General features: G+C 42.3%; 2 protein-coding genes across 4 annotated transcripts; one reads left to right on the top strand and one right to left on the bottom strand.

Moving 5' to 3' along the window:
* Positions 1 to 2567: 2567 nt before the first annotated feature.
* armc1 (armadillo repeat containing 1) lies at positions 2568 to 10683 on the bottom strand. Of its 2 annotated transcripts, none has more exons than XM_075452442.1 (7): positions 10413 to 10683; positions 9530 to 9739; positions 8757 to 8848; positions 6578 to 6770; positions 5943 to 6059; positions 5414 to 5488; positions 2568 to 4817 (listed from the first exon to the last, which is right to left on the bottom strand). In XM_075452442.1, exons 1-7 carry the CDS (start codon positions 10428 to 10430, stop codon positions 4626 to 4628), a joined length of 897 nt encoding a protein of 298 aa, XP_075308557.1. In that variant the 5' UTR covers positions 10431 to 10683; the 3' UTR covers positions 2568 to 4625. The 2 variants fall into 2 exon arrangements, with proteins under 2 accessions (XP_075308557.1, XP_075308558.1); XM_075452443.1 differs by having other exon boundaries at positions 9530 to 9742; positions 10413 to 10681.
* A 269-nt stretch (positions 10684 to 10952) lies between these two features.
* Positions 10953 to 16240, top strand: mtfr1 (mitochondrial fission regulator 1). 2 transcript variants are annotated; one of them, XM_075452512.1, is made up of 8 exons: positions 10953 to 11029; positions 11882 to 11983; positions 12112 to 12210; positions 13624 to 13757; positions 13867 to 14102; positions 14263 to 14518; positions 14755 to 14935; positions 15060 to 16240. In XM_075452512.1, the coding sequence occupies exons 2-8, from the start codon at positions 11951 to 11953 to the stop codon at positions 15105 to 15107; spliced, it is 987 nt and encodes a 328-aa protein (XP_075308627.1). In that variant the 5' UTR covers positions 10953 to 11029; positions 11882 to 11950; the 3' UTR covers positions 15108 to 16240. The 2 variants fall into 2 exon arrangements, with proteins under 2 accessions (XP_075308627.1, XP_075308626.1); XM_075452511.1 differs by having other exon boundaries at positions 14260 to 14518; positions 15060 to 16239.
* Positions 16241 to 16873: the final 633 nt, after the last annotated feature.

Here is a 16873-nt window from a genome sequence, read left to right as displayed (position 1 = left end):
AATGATCATAATTGCAATTCAAATCTAAAGTTTATTCTGATTACTAATGCATAGCTGATTGATGGAGCTGTATCAGTACAGGCAACAGTCACACTTTAAACTAAAACATCAGCAAACGTGCTATATTTTAAAGATGCGCCATGCTTCCATGAGGATTCAGCAACCAAATTCCCAACATTTTTATTGTCTCACACTCCTACAAAGACTACATATGAACCCACAGAGATGCATTACATTCCTATAGCGCACTGGGCCTGCAGGTGTGTCTGTGCTGTGTGCACTGTGCAACTTAATACTCTTCACCCAGCTCCCTGTAGAGCGGGTATTACGTGAGCAAATTGGATGCTCAAACAGTCAGTCCGTGACCTTCCCTCATCCTGGATGTTGACCCCCGTATAAAGAGAGACATTACATCTCGTTACACAACAACACGGCGCCCGCGCTTCGCTCCAGATAAAGAGAAATGTCTCAATTAAATCTTCACCGGGGCCCCCCGCCAAAGAGTTATCGCTGCCCCGGTAGCGCTGATCGCCACACTCACACATCCTCAAAAGTTATTTGACATAAATTGCCGGAGTCACATCATTTCCTGCCACACTCTGAGCGGGATTTACGGCTGATCCCATTGACTGGGAGCTGAACCTCCAATAAAACTCCTCAAGAGCCTGCGGGGCCGCGTGAGTCGCACCTATCTATACCCCCCCATCAGTCAGACCCTCCCCTCCGCGCGCAGATTAACCATGCAAATACGCACAGGTGGGAGGGTGATACCGACAACACATTATGCACATGTATTCAGCTGGGCTGATAAGGGGAAGAGGACTATGCACACGGCAGTCTGATTGTGTTTTATCAGATGGCGGATGTGAGGAAGGCAGGAATATAGAGGGGAGTGAAATTATCTGAAGCTTTGATTTGAATTTGAGGGGTGAGTGCTGCTTGTGCTGAGGATAGGTGCAAAAAAAACTTCTGAGGGGAGCAATGTCATTAGATAACCACATACAAGCCCGTGAAGAAAATAATTTGAAACTGGAAATTGCGGAACATCGGTGCTCAGGCGCCGAGGAGAAAGGTGCGCACTTAAGCACTAAAAACAACCTTATGGCTGCAGTAATCCCCTCAGATCTGACTGAGGTGAATAAAGCGTGTTAAAGGCTGCAGCCTGTTAACGACTATGATGATTCTTCCTGAAGATCAAAACCACCAGATGGAAATGTAGTTTGAGCATGGGGCACTCAATAATCATCTTGAGTCATCTAATTACAAACAAGTGTTTTCATGACATGTGATGAGAATATGAAGAGGACCACACACACCTAGAACAATCAGAAAGTCCACACAGCCCGTGTTTGACCACTGTGAATGTACCCCTGGTAGTATAAGATATATTGTAAAGTGGTTATTTGAAGGTAATGCACAGTGTTTGCAGCAGACAAAAGGGAGAACTGTAACTCTAAAGTGTATCAATGCTCTCTCAGTGCTCCTATGACTGCATTGTAGTGGGGTTTAATTGCCTTTATTAAGATGAATAAAAAAAAATTGTGGCTTTTAAGGTGAGACGCAGCCACCTACAAGACTTTGATAAGAGTTTAGCCTTTTTATTACTGTAGCAGTTAGAAAACTGAGCATCTTAACGTAATTTGTAAACGATGGACAAATTACACACATCTGTTGTGGTTAGCATTGTGCATTTCTTGGTTTGTCTTTCACTGGCAACCGAGCACTGTCATGGGTGTTTTGGCCTGAGACCCGTGTGTTGATACCTGCTTGCATTACAAATACCAAGCTTCCCTCTGAGTTGGGAATTAAGTTCAAAGCTTCACAACTGAAATAAAAAAAAAAAATTAAAAGTATGATGTATTCAGCAGGTGGATCAAAACCTTCAGACCACTGACTAAATGGGCTTTAAGGTGAAAATGTAGTATGACCAAGTGTGTCTCTTTGATTTGAATCTGAACGTACCAGAGGAACTAAAAGCCTAATTATGAACTTTCTCCAAGAACCTCCCAGTGTAGCCAGAGGTTTAGAACAGAAGTGGCCCCGGGACATTTAGATGTGTTTTGTCAGCATTAACATTAAACATTATTTCTCGTCACTGTCCATCTGGATGATGCGGCAGATAAGTGAAGGCCCACTCCACAGCTTGGCACAGCATTTTATTAGAGGCTCAGGAGCAGCATCAGCAGCATCAGTGGCTCCAGGGCTTCCAGCTGGGGGTGGCCGCTGCCTCTATCTGCCTACCAGCACCGCGGCTGGGGGAAGTGGTGGGCAGAACACGGGATTGCCCCAAGGAACCTCTCTTGTGCACCGGTACAGAAAACTGAATTTTGCCTCTCGCTATTCGCTAGGAATGTTTGCTGCCCTCAGCAATCCGATTCGACAAAGTGAGGTCTGGATCTCCGAGGTGAGGACGCCGCATGCCACGAAGATGAAAGAGTCATGAATACACACAATACTGAAAACCGAAAGGTCAACACATTTGACATAAAAAAAATTAAAAAAAAAAAAAAAGAGGAAAAAAGCGACACAGACAAAAATACGCTAAAAATAAGACACAGAGGACCAGATTAGTTTTAGTTGATCATTATTCGCATTAACAGTGTATGGGATTCTACAGTTTTGAGATCTGCACACGTTATAATACATCTGCTTACAGTGGAAGTCTGTACACAAGAATTAACATGTTTGAGGACTTTGTGACTCTGTCAACCTTACATCTGTGGCAAATGACTAACCATTAGCACAGAAGGACAGTTCTGACCAATTTTCAAGTATCTCTTTGCAGAATGAGCTAAGACACCAAATATTAAAAAGAAACTAAACAATGCAACAGAGACTAACTGCGACAATTGAAAAATAAGGTAGAAACTGTAATACTGCTGACAATTCTTACTTTCAACAAACACCTTTCTATATAAAAATGTTATTTTATAGGGTGCAGTTGAGCGATGATGGCATAAAATGCTAAAATTATTGCTTTTCCAAAGGATATCCAGCAACGGTTCAGGCTTTTCTCTGCCATTCCTCTGTTTGACTTCAACCAAGTGTGACGTCTCTGCACCACCAAAGACTAAAAGGGGCCCGGTCAGCATTGTGTGTAATAACCGTTAATGACACATGTCAGAGTAATTAAACCTGGACTGAGTCTCATAGTTGCAAATGCTAAAGAATTAGGAAATTCCTCACTAAAAACATCAGCTGCTACAATATCTAATGATAACTTGCGACTTAAAATGCAAACCAGTATTAATAAAACTGAAAAAAAGATAAGAAAAAGAATAAAAATCCTTCACGTCAGATTTGAGATTTTCTCGGGAATGAGGCACCATTTACAAAATGTACATAACACCCCCTCTACTGCTCATGTGACAACAGCAGTGAGTCCTCTGAATGTGTGAGTTTGCACCAACGTGATCTTTGCTTTAAGGACACTATTGGCTAAACTGAAATTCAAACTGAACAAAAGCGCTTACGATACTGCAAAAATATCAGAGAAATTCCAGGTACCAATGAAAAAGTTCTTTGACAAGCAGGTAGCTGACGGGTTTTTCTTCACCGTGCTTATCTGGGTTTCTTTTTTCTTTTTTTTTTTTACAAAAACAGCAGAGGACCACAACGCTGATGTGAGATAAGTGGCTGAAAGCAGAGGTAGCCTAAATTCTGTGAAATCAACACAAAGAGCCGTCAGTCAATTCACAGCCAACCACAGAGATCACATTTGATTTCTCCTTCATTATTATTATTATATCATCACAGGAGCCCTGATTTTTTTGACAGAAACAACTAAACGCATGGAGGAGGGTCGTGTGTTCTTTAACACAACAAGCCCAAAAGTTGCTCTTTCAAACCACAATTCAGTCTAACATACATCAAGCAGCGGCTGAATAAGCTGCGGTCTCTCGCTGGTGTCTAATTTCTCGACTGTAGCTAGCAAAGCTGCTGCAAGGAAAGCACAAGCATTACCGTGCTTGGAGCTTTCAAATCATTTGAATGAATGATGAATAAATAATTACAACAAAAAGTCAGAAAAGGCACACACAATAATCACAGATGTAGGCATCAGGCAGGATTGGCACAAAACAGTAACAGCATATTAAAGAAACTGACGGGGGAGGGAAAAAGGGACACAGTCGGGAAATTAGAAGACGAAATATGTGTGCAGTAAAGAGACAATTATAGGGAATAGATGCAAGGAAACAAGCGACCAAAATCATGCACAAAAAAAGAATAAACTCCCAATTTTCAGCCTCAGAACAGTCAAACACACCTGCCCCAGGTCAACTCAGTCAACAAAGCAATACACATTTTCAGAAAGCTATTTGGTTCTGTTCAATATAAAGTCCTCTGGCTATGTCTTTTAGATACATATGCAGCTAGTATATAGTTGTGCGCATACAGCCAGTGGTGGGTTTGTAGCTCAGTATATACAGAAGTTACAGTTACTCCAGGTTCCACTTGGCAGTCCAGCACTTGTTGCCGGGCTCAGTGTGCTCTGGAGGGTGGGGGGAGTCTAGACTAGTGAGGCAGGGCTTAGTCCAGGACTAGGCTGAGAAGTGCTAAGGCTGCAGCCAGATGGTACCTTTGATCAAACGGGAAGCAAAGAGAGAGAGACACATAGGAAGCTGTCACCAGTAGAAAGAGCGTGTTAGGAAGTTGGCGGCCGTGCTGAGCCAGCCGATGCCGTCCGTGATAGATCCTACACGCGTGACAGCCTTGTCCTGCTCATCAGATGGACTCTCGTCCTCAGGCAGGTAATCCGGGATGTCTGTGTTCTCCTCTACCAGCACTGCGGAGTCCTCCTGGAATGGTACCACCAGCTGCACCAAAGACAGGGGAAAAAAAATGTATATATATATATTGTGTGTTTTTATAAAGTTATGCATACATGTTATCTTCCGAAACATGATTAACTGTTGAACGTAAGGCTCAGCTGTCTGACAGTGGAGCCAAATATTAACAACTGAACTTAAGACACATGACTAGGCCAGGTCTGACCCCTGCTGGCCATAAGATATACCGCAACTTATGTTACCTTTGTTTCTCTCATTTATTTAGGCAACATGCATTCAAATTCCTTCTGCTTTAGGACTTCACATATTGTTAAAACCAGGATTTGAAAATATTTTTTGCCACTGTGGGATTTGGAGATTCTGCTTGACATTGGTAATGCTGTAAAAAGTTGCAACGAGGGGTGCCTACGTCTCTGGAGAAAGGCAACCGGCCTCGAGGCTAAGGCAGAGATGTGACTAGCTAATCGTGTCACTGTGAATGAGTCTCAGCCACAGGCAGGGGGCTACACTTCCTGTACACAGATACGCACAACATTCTGCAAGCGCACTGACCTATCATCTGACTTCTTCTGGTGAGAAATTTGCCTTATGTACAGCAGTTTGATGTAAATGCAAGTCCTTACCTCTCCTCCATCCTCCGTCCTCACCACCTGCTGAGCCTTCATTACTTTGGTGGAGTTAATTGCTGTTCCCAAAGCCTGCACGAGGACATTATTTACATTTGTGTTATTAAGTGTCTTCATGAAGTATATTGAGGAAATCTAATGCTATATGCTGATTTTATTGATTAATTGGAAGTGCAGGAGAAGTCACAATGAAGCTATGCTACTGTCACAGGTATATAATCCTACAGGTGTCCTGTTATGGACAGTTTAATCTAGATGCCAATTACTAAGGTTATGAAATCCAAAAAAATTCATGCAAATGCAAAGAGCAGATTTTCATCTTCTTTAGATATGCCAGGTTAAAAAAAAAAAAAAGAAAAAGGCTTTGTTTCTCTGTCGGACCTTTAGCAGGGAGCAGATTATCCCAATTTTAATAACATCAAAAGTCATGAAAGTAATCCATCAGAGCAGGCCATGATGAAACGCTGCTCATCCCACAAACTGAAAATAGGATCAAGGTGCTTTCTTTGTCCGGACAGATACTTACCTCAGCCTTAAGGTCGGAACGGATCCTGACAACACATCGCTTAACAGCCATCTGGAAGGTGAAGCTGATGACTCCTCGAATCTTTAACAAGGCCTCCTCGCACATGCTCCTTCGAGTCTGACAACAAAATGAAGGCAGGTGAAAGTCACGAGCAGATGTGTAAAGTAACAAAGCTGTTAATTCAGGTGTGAGTGCGCTGTGAAAGCACACAATACATTTAAATTCACATGTGATGTTAAGTTTAAACATAGAATATAAAAACACTCGCATGTATGCTTTTGAAAAGCTCGGTTTATACATCGGTTATTTCCAGCTGCTACAGCCTCCTGAGGCGGTCTGTCTGCTGTAATGTAATCTGGCTGGGTGCAGGCTTCCAGCAGAGCAACACTCAGATTCAATCTCAACACCCTGCTGTTCAATGGCTGACATTTACAACCTGAACCCTTCACCCTCCTATCAGGTGCCACATAGACACCCCAAAGATGCTTTGGCAACACTGTGATTATACCAGCAGCAAACACGCTGATCTAAAGGGATACTTTTGCCCATCAACAGACACCTGGTGTGTGCACGAGTATGACAGATGTGGACCAATATGGTGCGTAAAGTCCCAAACGTGCTCTGTGAACACTTACGGAGTCGTCCAGTCCATCAATGTGTAGCACTACAGTTTTGGCCTTCTTGTTGTTGGAGCCCAGGAAGAAATGGGCTTTGCGCCGGCAGGAGGACGCAGCCGCTTCTGCCTTTTCAGCCTCTTCTTTACCAGCCGACTGCAAAATCTCATATATCTCAGAGGCCAGCAGTTTGGTCTCCCCAGGCGATGCACTCCTTTTGGAGTAAGAGAAAGAAAAATTAAATGACAGAAAAAGGCGCAGAGATGTAAAAATTCACACATTACCTTACACTTTGCAAATGTGACTCATGTACACATGGGTGGCAAGTGCCACTTAACTGAATGGAGTTGTGTAATACCGTTTGTCTACATTTGTAATGACGCGTTTTCACAATGCTGAATGTAGACTGATGTCAAGAATAACCGAATCTTATTCATAGTACATTACACCTCATTTATTTATATTTTGTTTCCAATGATCCAGACTGTCTTGTAATAAAATTTAAAGTGTTCTTGAGCTAAAGTTTTTTTCTGTGGACATTGGCTGATTTTTCACTCATTCTCAGTATAGTTGATGTGTCCGACCATTTTCAGAGGAATGTGTTTCTTGTTTGTTAATCACTTAACATTGTTAAATAATAATAAAAAAGGAACCTAACTCATAAGATGAACCAGTGTTGTGTCTACAGATAACAGACAACGGAAGAACCAATCCTAATTCTCATCTTTGAACACTTCGTTACCAGCAGCCTGTCACAAAGACACAGTCCGTCTCTCCCCAATTCCTGAAGAGAAAAGGCTGAGCTATGTCAAATGACACAAGAAGTGGTCTGAAAATCAGTGGCAACAGGTCTTATAGAGGGATGAATCCTCCCCAGAGCCCCGACCTCAACATTATTGAAGCAGTGTGGGACCATCTCGACAGAGAACGGAACCAAAGGCAGCCGACATCCAAAGAAGAGCTTTGGGATGTCCTTCAGAAGCCTGGAGAACTATTCCTGAAGACTGCTTAAAGAAGGACAAGATATCCAGTCTAAGAGGGTTCAGGCTGTGTTGAAGAATAAACTTTCAAGCTCATTAGAACTGTATAAACTGTGTTTTTGTCTCATATACTCTATACTTATTGAAATAGGGATAGGCTCAAACAACATAGGTCAGTGGCAGCATTTGTGCACGGATTGATGATTTATAAGGGATACTGTGATATGCCTGCAGGCCACACTGCAGTATCTGTCACCAAGTCGTCACTCTTTCTTTCGTCACGTCATGTGACATTGGCTGTCTGGCACAGCTGCCCTCCGGGAGCTCGTTGGTGCACAGACACCGCACAACGCTTTCCCAATGCAGCTCTATGGAAACCTGTCAGCCACACAGAAAATCAAACACTGTTTTCGGTTCATTTGTCCATTTCACACTTTCCACACAGAAGAGGCAACAAGTTCTTAAAGTTCTTCAGATCATAAGTTTTTGAGAGATTAGAAGTTATATTCACACCTGTTTGTGCAGCTATGCTAGACACTCCCCTTGAGCAATGTGCTCCCACTCTGCCCAGCTAAGGTCGACCTCTGTCCAAAGTCAGACAGACAGGACGGTGAGCGCTATGCAAGCCTCGTCTTAATGCCAAACTCACACCAACTGAAGTAGCTGGTTTACCTCGGGGCTAGCTTCGCCACAGGGTCTTACCACAGACTCTCAGGGAAAAAACTAGCTATTTGGAGTATGATGTCTCTTTACAACATGACATGGGTGACTAGAATGTGTGCATCATCATCTTTACACACACACACACACACACACACACACACACACACACACACACACACACACACAAAAATGATTGAAAAATGAAATAAAATGTCTGTAAATATATGCAAAAGATGACAGAATACCTTCAAATCCATACCAACCACAAACAACATTTCAAGTTTTTTTGGTGTCCTCTGCTAATTCGACTTTAACCAAATTCATCTTGACACGGCAAACGGAGGAAAGTCATCCTGACAGGAAAATCTGCAGCTTTGCAAATGCTGCCAATGCAAAACCAACAAAACAGAAAAACCCTGGGTTATGGTTTTATGAAAAGAAAGTGCATGGTGAACGTGTGTGTGTGTGTGTGTGTGTGTGTGTGTGTGTGTGTGTGTGTGTGTGAGAGAGAGAAAGAGAGAGAGAGAGAGAGAAACATGGTGACAACAAGAACTTGCTTCTGCATGACATTCTGCAAACTCAGCATCATGCCCAGCTCGCTCTTCATCTTCTCCCTGTTGGCTCGACATTCTGCCAGGTAACGCACGGCCTGCAAGGACAAGGGCAACTGTTATCTATCCGGCGCTAAAAGCCCACAGACGCTTCGTGATATCACAGTGGAGAGCTCTTTTAAGACGGATGCGCATGTGCAGCAGTAAATATATTACATAAGCACTACAAAAACACTTGCACCAACTATGTGTTTACACTTCACGGGTTTCTGTCAGGAGCGAGGATTACATAAAGCCACTTAAATGTGTGCTTACGGTACAAGTCATGCATACAGAACAAAAAGGGTTGTTGGTAGTGGAAGTGGGGAGAGCAGTGTTCATTGTGCCTCACAACAGACAGCAGATGTCACCATTGCACAAATATGCAGCCATTTTAATGCCACCATGTGTTAACTTGTGACTGGAGCACACACAGAGGTTAAAGATATGGCCTTAGGGCTGTTGCGAAAATCCTGCTCTGACACCCCTAGACAGTGGGGGGGGGGCAAAAAACATGAACAGAAAACAACTAAACAGCACAGCCAATAAGATTCCCAGATTATAACTAAAGGTAAGTTGAATCCAACCAGCTGCTGTAAATATTTCCAACCAGAAGGCTCAATGTAAAAGAAGGTCATGCCTTTCTTTGAACGATGGAACATAAAATCAAACCACGGGGAATCCTTTATGCACCTGTTACCCTGTGTATGGTATAATGGATGTGAATGGACGCCGCTTACCAATAATGCGGAGTAGACGACCTGTGGGTTGGGGTGGTCGAAAAAAAGGATGAGACCTGGCAGACAGCCTTGGTCTTCAACTATGGCTCTTCGGTTTAAGGGGTCTGCAGCAAGATCTCGCAGCTGGTTCACCACCGTCAGTGCATCCACCTCCGCACTCATGGTGCCTCTTGTTTTGATCACATGCGCATCAAACCAAGCCCCTCTTCTCTACTGAAAACACACAAAGTTGGGATAAATCAGTGAGTTTGCTTTGTGCAATGAAAGAATCTATAGAGTTAATATTATTATTACTATTATCATTAATTAACAGGTTAATTTTCTTAATTAAATGTCTAAGTTTACATCTGTAAACTTGTAAGTTTTTCTGACCAATGGCAAAAAACCCAATGATCAAAATGTGTAAACATCGCATTTATTGTTATCTTTTACAAGGAAGATTAACGGCAGTTATGATACTAAATATCACTGACATTGAATAACTATTTAACTGTATGAATCTAATACTTTAGAACCCATTTAGTAAATTGTTGAAGTTTCCAAGGTTTATATTATCACCAACCAATGACAAGTGGCTCTACAACATCTGACTGGTTAGTGTCAAACGATTAAGTTATCGGTTTTACTGACAAACAGATAAACCTGCAGGTGTCAAATGGGCATATAGCTTAACATGCTTTGTTGGATTGTTCTCAACTAATGAGGTTCGTGCAACGGCGTTACGGTGTTCTCATCACATTCATTTTCCTAAATCGCAACACAAATGCTCATTTCTGCCAAACACACCTTCTACGACCCCCAACCTCACCTCAAATCAAGCCCTACACAGCCGATTCAGCAGCTAGGCTAAGCTAGCAACCGTTGCTTGTCAATTATAGCATACCTTTGAGTCGGTTTTCATGAAAACGACAAGTCAAACTCCGATCTTGTAAATCACAACAAATACAAAGCGGCGTAAGAATAACCACTTATATCGCGATACGACCTTACAAACAAATATAACGGGACAGTGTCATAAACGCTAGGCCTGTGCCTCCTTCCTCCCTGCGTTTCTTTAGCTAGCAGCTGTACATGGTGTTTGGGTTTTGTGACACACGAATGAGTGTAGCTGTTTTGTGATCCCGGACATCCCAGTGTTCCATCAGGATCTCGGCAATTTAGTGTGACATTCCTCCGTCGGGAAATGCAGGAAGGTATAACGAGCATCCAGAGATTTTATGGCACCTGATTGGACATTATAGTTTGATTGACTGTCATGATGACAAATCATCAGAGACCTTTGATTTACCAGTCAATACTAGTTGGTTGATTGGGTCGTCACTCAATATGATGAACCAATGGCGTTGTTGTAAAGATGCTGCTCACCGTGGGTTATTCCTATGATCCAATTGGCTCCAAATACATTCCAAGAGCTCTTCCCACACCAGTCTTCTCCTCTAGTAAATGTACGTCGGCTTTGCAAGGTGGCAAAACTTCAGAAAGTTGTCAATCAGTTGTCCGGTAAGTTATTTTCAGATACACACAGCCGACCTTCGACTATGAATGTAACTTTCTATCGTGTAGCGTTATTCTGTCATAAATCACAGGTTGTTGGCGCAGAGTTTGTTTAAGACGAATCCCAATAGATGTGTCTGTGGTAAGTTGGAGTTAGCCAGGACGCTATTGTTAGCATCAGTTACCCTCGTTGCCCGCTAACGTAAAGTTATAAAACTCGTTTAATTTAGCTGTATAAATACAGCAGCTTGTTTTATATATGATATCGGTTACAACTAAGAACGCGGGTACTGCCTCACTGTAGCGGGTTTGTTGTTAGCAGGCGTCAAAACTTTTCAACAAACGTCGGGAAAAAAACCAAAAAAAACCTTTTACCCTCATGGTTATATTGACAGTGTAAGGACACACTTATGGTTAGAGGGAAAATAAGACGCTTTCTTCATCTTAGTGGGGTTAGTCTTGCAGTTTAAGAGCCGTTCAGTTGCAAAGTGTCAAAACAAACTAACTTTAATGTAAACTGTAATGTCAAGAATTGCAATGGACTGAATATTGGCTTTATATTGAAGTTTTGCTCTCTCTTTTTCCATTTTGACTACTTTGACATTTCTACTATGGGGGCTTATCTTCTGGAAAACTGGATTGAGAAATTCTCTTTTCATACTGGCTCAAATATTGAAGGTTATGATGATATTGGAGTGAGAACTGTGTTCACTGGCCAACACCAACCAAAGCCTGATGTCATGTCAACGTTTTCTGTATTGTAGCATTTCAACATGGGCCGATAGTAGAGCTATAAAGTCTCTTTGTCTTGTGTTTAAAGGTAACTCAACCTGATTATTTTGTTTTTCTTTGTTTCAGGTACCACTTAGTGATCATGTTGGTCTTGATGCATTTGCTAATCAGTCCTTGTGAAACTCATGAACAGAAATGAGTGACGGTGCGAAGATCGAAATGGACCTGGTATGTGATGACAGCCTGTCGGTTGTATTTTCACTCTGATGCACCCTGAGTGGGGTGTAATTGTTAGTTGTAGCATTTTTCTCTTTTTCCGCAACATAAATCTCCTGGCAAATATTTCACTTTTGCAGGCTTTTGGATCAGCAAAGCCCTATGGGTCATCAAGAAGTATTGTAAGGAGAATAGCCTCAACTCTTCCCATCAAACCCTGCCCCAGAGTTCATTTCCAGGTAAGGCAGGGGCGCCTTTTCATCTTTGTTGTGTGAAACAAAAATCAAGAATCTTTGGATTTGTCGTGAATGATTCAGGCCTGCCTCCTGATTTTTCTCTCTTTTCATATCTCCTTACTGTTGAAGCCATGCACCAACAAACTACGGGCACCCCTTCGGTGTTTGTTTACCTCTGCTCGTCTGGCTGTTTTCATTTGTGAACCATAAACAGAGACTGAAGTCATAACAAATGATACTTGTCCCATGAGCCGATCCCTGACCGTGTGAAAAGGATCGTCCACTCGGCTTTAAGGAGTTTTCAGCTCAGTGACTCATTTCTAAACTTTTCTGTCTTCAACACTGTGCTGTTTCTTCTCTTCTTTTCCTCTGTCTCCAGCTGCCCTCCTTAACAATGTGGACTGCAGTTTGTCTGCTTTAGGTCAGTTTGCTCAGCAACCTTCAACAACCTTGAGCTGTCTACAGACTCGCTGAGCTACCCCAACCTTTTATTAACAATCTATAGGTCCTCTATCTGAGCTGCCCATCTTTTCTTTTTGTTTGTTTTGTTTTCATTTAATTTTTGATGTTTTTTTTTAAACTAAACATCCTTTTTTTGTTATGACCCTGTTTCCAAAGAAATTGCACCTCCTTGGATATGAGATCATTTGCAGGTGATTTTTAAACCCACATATCCAATTGAAAATAATAAAAAGACAACAAATCAAGTGTTGAAACTGATGTTTTTCTTCAGCGTATTCTCGTTTTGAATTTGTTGGGAGCAAAATGTGCGTTTGGCATCGTGAAATAAGCAAAGACCTCTCCTCAAAAATTGTGTCATCCAAACAGCATCATGTTGTCCAGCGTTAGAGGAGACTTGTCAAAGTTTCTGATGCCATGTGCGCTCGTGCTTTCCAGAGCTGTCACTGATGTTGACTTTTGGACTGTGCGCTGATAACAAGCCGGATCGTCTCTTTTCCTTTTTGTCCAGAGGAAAAACATGTGGCAGCATTTTGGGATATTTTTTTGTAACCTATTGTTTCTTCTTTCCATGCTAGCGCTGTCACTTGAAAGTGTGAACGCGGTAACGGTAGTTTTTAAAAGAGTTCTCAAGGCCATTAGTTATTCCCACTGCTTTACTGGGAGGCCCTTTTTTATACCCCAACATGTTAGAGACCCTAACACGGTAATTTTGTCTGTTGTTGGATTTGCTGTGATCAGATTCCAAGTTTCAGTTTCAACACTTGATTCGTTTGAGTCTTTAATTTTAGTTCCGAGACTTTTTGGGAACAGGATCAAAGCCTTTGGAAATGTAGTGCTGTAACGTGTGCTGGTGTGAGTGTAACTCTTGAGTGTTTTTATCTGAACATTTTTCCCAAATGTTTATTGACGTGCTTTTTTTTTTTCTTTGCTTTTTATCTCCACCTTCCCTGCCAGCTTTATCCGTACTCTGAGGATGCTGGTGTCATTATCAGCACCAGGAGGCAGAACGGCCCGGTGGCCTCTCTGGCTGATGTTGCCTGGATCGTCAGGGATGAAGAGGACGATGAAGACCACTTCGACAGTTCGAGGTGAGTGCGCGGTAGTGATCTGTAAGAAACATCCTGTAGAGCAGAAGGTTTAAGGGTTATCCTGCCTCTGTCAGAAGTGTTATAGTAACGCATGACCTCGTTTCAACAGGTCACGGATCCCACCGGGGCTCATGTTTCGAGCCCACCAGCCTCGTCCTCAGAGAAAACCCTTAAGCCGTCAGAGGTCACTACCCAGCCTGCATCAGGAAGCTCCGGACCCGCAGGGGCCAACAATCGCCAACGATGAAGCCTTTCAGAAAATCAGTGCGCTGGAGACTGAACTTGCAAAACTCAGAGTTCAAATAGCTCAAATTGTCCTGACTCAAGAAAAAACTGCACAGTCAGGTACTTTTTTTTGGGGGGGGGGGTTATTTAATTAATTTTTGAGGGGATTTGTTTGTCCTTTTGTTTCTCTGTAATACTGTACCTTCTCCTCTAGATGGCAGCAGAACTTCACATATTACAACGGCTTCTGAGACTTTTCTTTCTTTTCCTTTCGCAGCAGCAGCTGCCACCACAGGAGCACCTCCTCCACCTTCTGCTAACCTGCCTCCTCCTCCCCCAGCACCTCCTCCCCCACCCCCACCCCCACCCCCACCTCTGGGTCTACAGCGGACATTTTCAGCCATTGATTTGATAAAAGAGCGCAGAGGAAAGAACACAGACAGCCGGACAGTCCTGGAATCGAGGCCAGCAGATATCCCCAGCATGCTCGACGTCCTAAAGGACATAAACAAAGTAAAGCTGCGATCTGTGAAAAGGTTTGTCTCGGTTTTATTGGTTATTGGTTATCACATGTTTTTGTAAGTCAGATGCAGCCGTGTCGAAGCTCTATGTGACCCCGTTCGTGTAAAGGGAGATGTGTCAGAGTTTAACATCTCCTTTGACCTCAGTGGATGCCACTTAAAGTTAACCTGTTTATTAATATGTCAGAGTAGTGCAGCAGAGAACACTATTGTATCATCAAAGTTCATAACGGCCCATCTTACATTTGTAGTCGTCCGGTGGAAGATGACACCAGAGCAAAGTCCAAGGAGCCAGCAGATGCTGCAGCTCTCATCGCCGAGGCTCTGAAGCGCAAGTTCGCCCATCGCTATCGACAAAACAGCGTGCAGGACGACAAGGACGATTTCTGCCTTCCGGTCCGAGAAGCGAAGCCTGTGACAGAAACGCCACTGGTGAGAGATGTAGGCTTCAGAGCTGGAGGGAGCGTGTTGGAGGAAAAAACTCAACCTGCTGTGTTTTTTAAGGTTTTTGGCGTGCAGTGTTTCTCACCTCCTTTCTTCTGTGATGTCTTCACAGTTTGGGCAGCACATGCTGAAAGCAACTGGAAAGAGAAGGATGCTCTGAACAAGCGAACCTGAGCTTAAGGTCCAGATGTTGTGTGGACATTTTGAAGTGCCTCGTTGACCTTTCAAGTATCAGCTGTCTCTGTGGAACGACAAGGGATTTTGCCCGATTCAGTCAGGCTGGGCCAAGTGTCAGTCATCTCACATTGTTGCACATGCTGATCATCCCGATCGCCTTTTTTTGCACTTTTATAACCTCTATCAGCTTTCTGTTTTGTTTAGTTTTTTTTTAAGTGAATGTCAACAGTAGAGGATTACTAATGTTGTTCTTTTTCAATCATTCCTTAGATTTTCGTTTAACGCGTTGCACATTGCATGGGTGATCAGTTTTACATCCCCATTTTTAAGGGCGTGTAAAAGCTGTGTAGTTTCTCTATCATGGAAGAAAGAACCGCTTTCTGACGTGTGGAATTTTGTGCTGTATTGTTTAAATACATATTTGACTTATAGACTAATTTATGATTAGGACTTGTTTATTTATGCAGTCGTTTAAATAGATCGTTGAGCTTTTAACGGTAAATTATATTGTAGATTTGTCTGTTAATTCCAGAGGTTCTCAGTCAAGGTTTTGAGAGTTGAAACCATTTTATTTGCTGGGCCTGTGCAAATTGCATCACAGTTGCCAGTTTCACCTCTTATTGACTGTCTTTTACTGGTTAAAGTAAATGCAGTTTGAGGTGTTATTCCTCTGATTCCTATGATTTGCCTTAAGGAGCCAAAGACGATCCACAGATGCCTTCGAAGGTCCCACCTTATGTTGCCAAATAAATTTTTATTTAAAAACATGTTTTTCCCCTTTTTTATTTTTAGATTAAAAAAATGGAATTAATTTTTTTATATAGAGAAACTTTTCACTGTATCGGAACTGATATAGGTCCATGAGCAGTGTTTTCTTGTGCTATCGGTACTCACCTCTGTTCATAGAGTTGCCCCACGGCATCCCAAGTTGTATTATGCCAGCAATCGTCACAATTTCATGGCTCATTTTGGACATTTGACTCCCACTGAATTTTGAGTTGCATGAGATTTTAAGGCATAATTCTGTTCAAAGTGATCGGCTGCACATTTGTGGGATTTCTGCAGCTTCGAGGCAGCACGATTGCTTTTTTTTGGGGGGGGGGGGGGGGGGAGGGAAAGTGGACTGGGTGTCAGTAATTGATTTTAATTTACAGTTCAAGATTTCTTAGTTGCCTCACGCAGAAATTTGTCAAACCTCTTAATAAAATTGAAGTTTCTCCTGAGTCTCTTCTTTCTTGAATTGTTTTATTTGGATTTGAAGCGTTGAGTTGAAACATGGCCCAGTTGGTTTCGGTCATCTATCACTGGTGCATGTTTGATGTATTCTCATATTTTACTAAATTAAAATGGAAATATACTTATTTCCCTAAAGGGAAATTATCCTGCCGTAGTTTAAAAAAAATAAGTCATTATAAACATACAGTAGCACTGTTGGTGCTGACAGGAATGACCTCTTGCACGGTTCATTGAAGTGGAGCTGAAGAAGCCTCTGACTGAACACACTCCAGTGTTTTCCCACTATGTCGTGTAGTAGATGTGCAGGGTCGTCCAGTGCGTTAAGTTGTTTTCTTTTCTCCCCATTTGGAATGTTGGGAATGAAGAGCAGATTTAAGTTTTAGGTCTCTATACAATCATTTTATAGATGAAGAGCTTAAGGCTATTTATCAATATAAATCCTTTAAGGCTGCCGCTAATCAAAACAGGCCACAGAAAAATATTTTAACACTGAACTGTGAAATGATTTAGCTA

The sequence above is a fragment of the Odontesthes bonariensis genome, chromosome 20 (assembly GCF_027942865.1).
Source record: "Odontesthes bonariensis isolate fOdoBon6 chromosome 20, fOdoBon6.hap1, whole genome shotgun sequence".
Classification (NCBI taxonomy): domain Eukaryota; kingdom Metazoa; phylum Chordata; class Actinopteri; order Atheriniformes; family Atherinopsidae; genus Odontesthes; species Odontesthes bonariensis.
The sequence above is the reverse complement of the archived record's forward strand: the minus strand, read 5'-3'. Positions and strand labels throughout refer to the sequence as shown.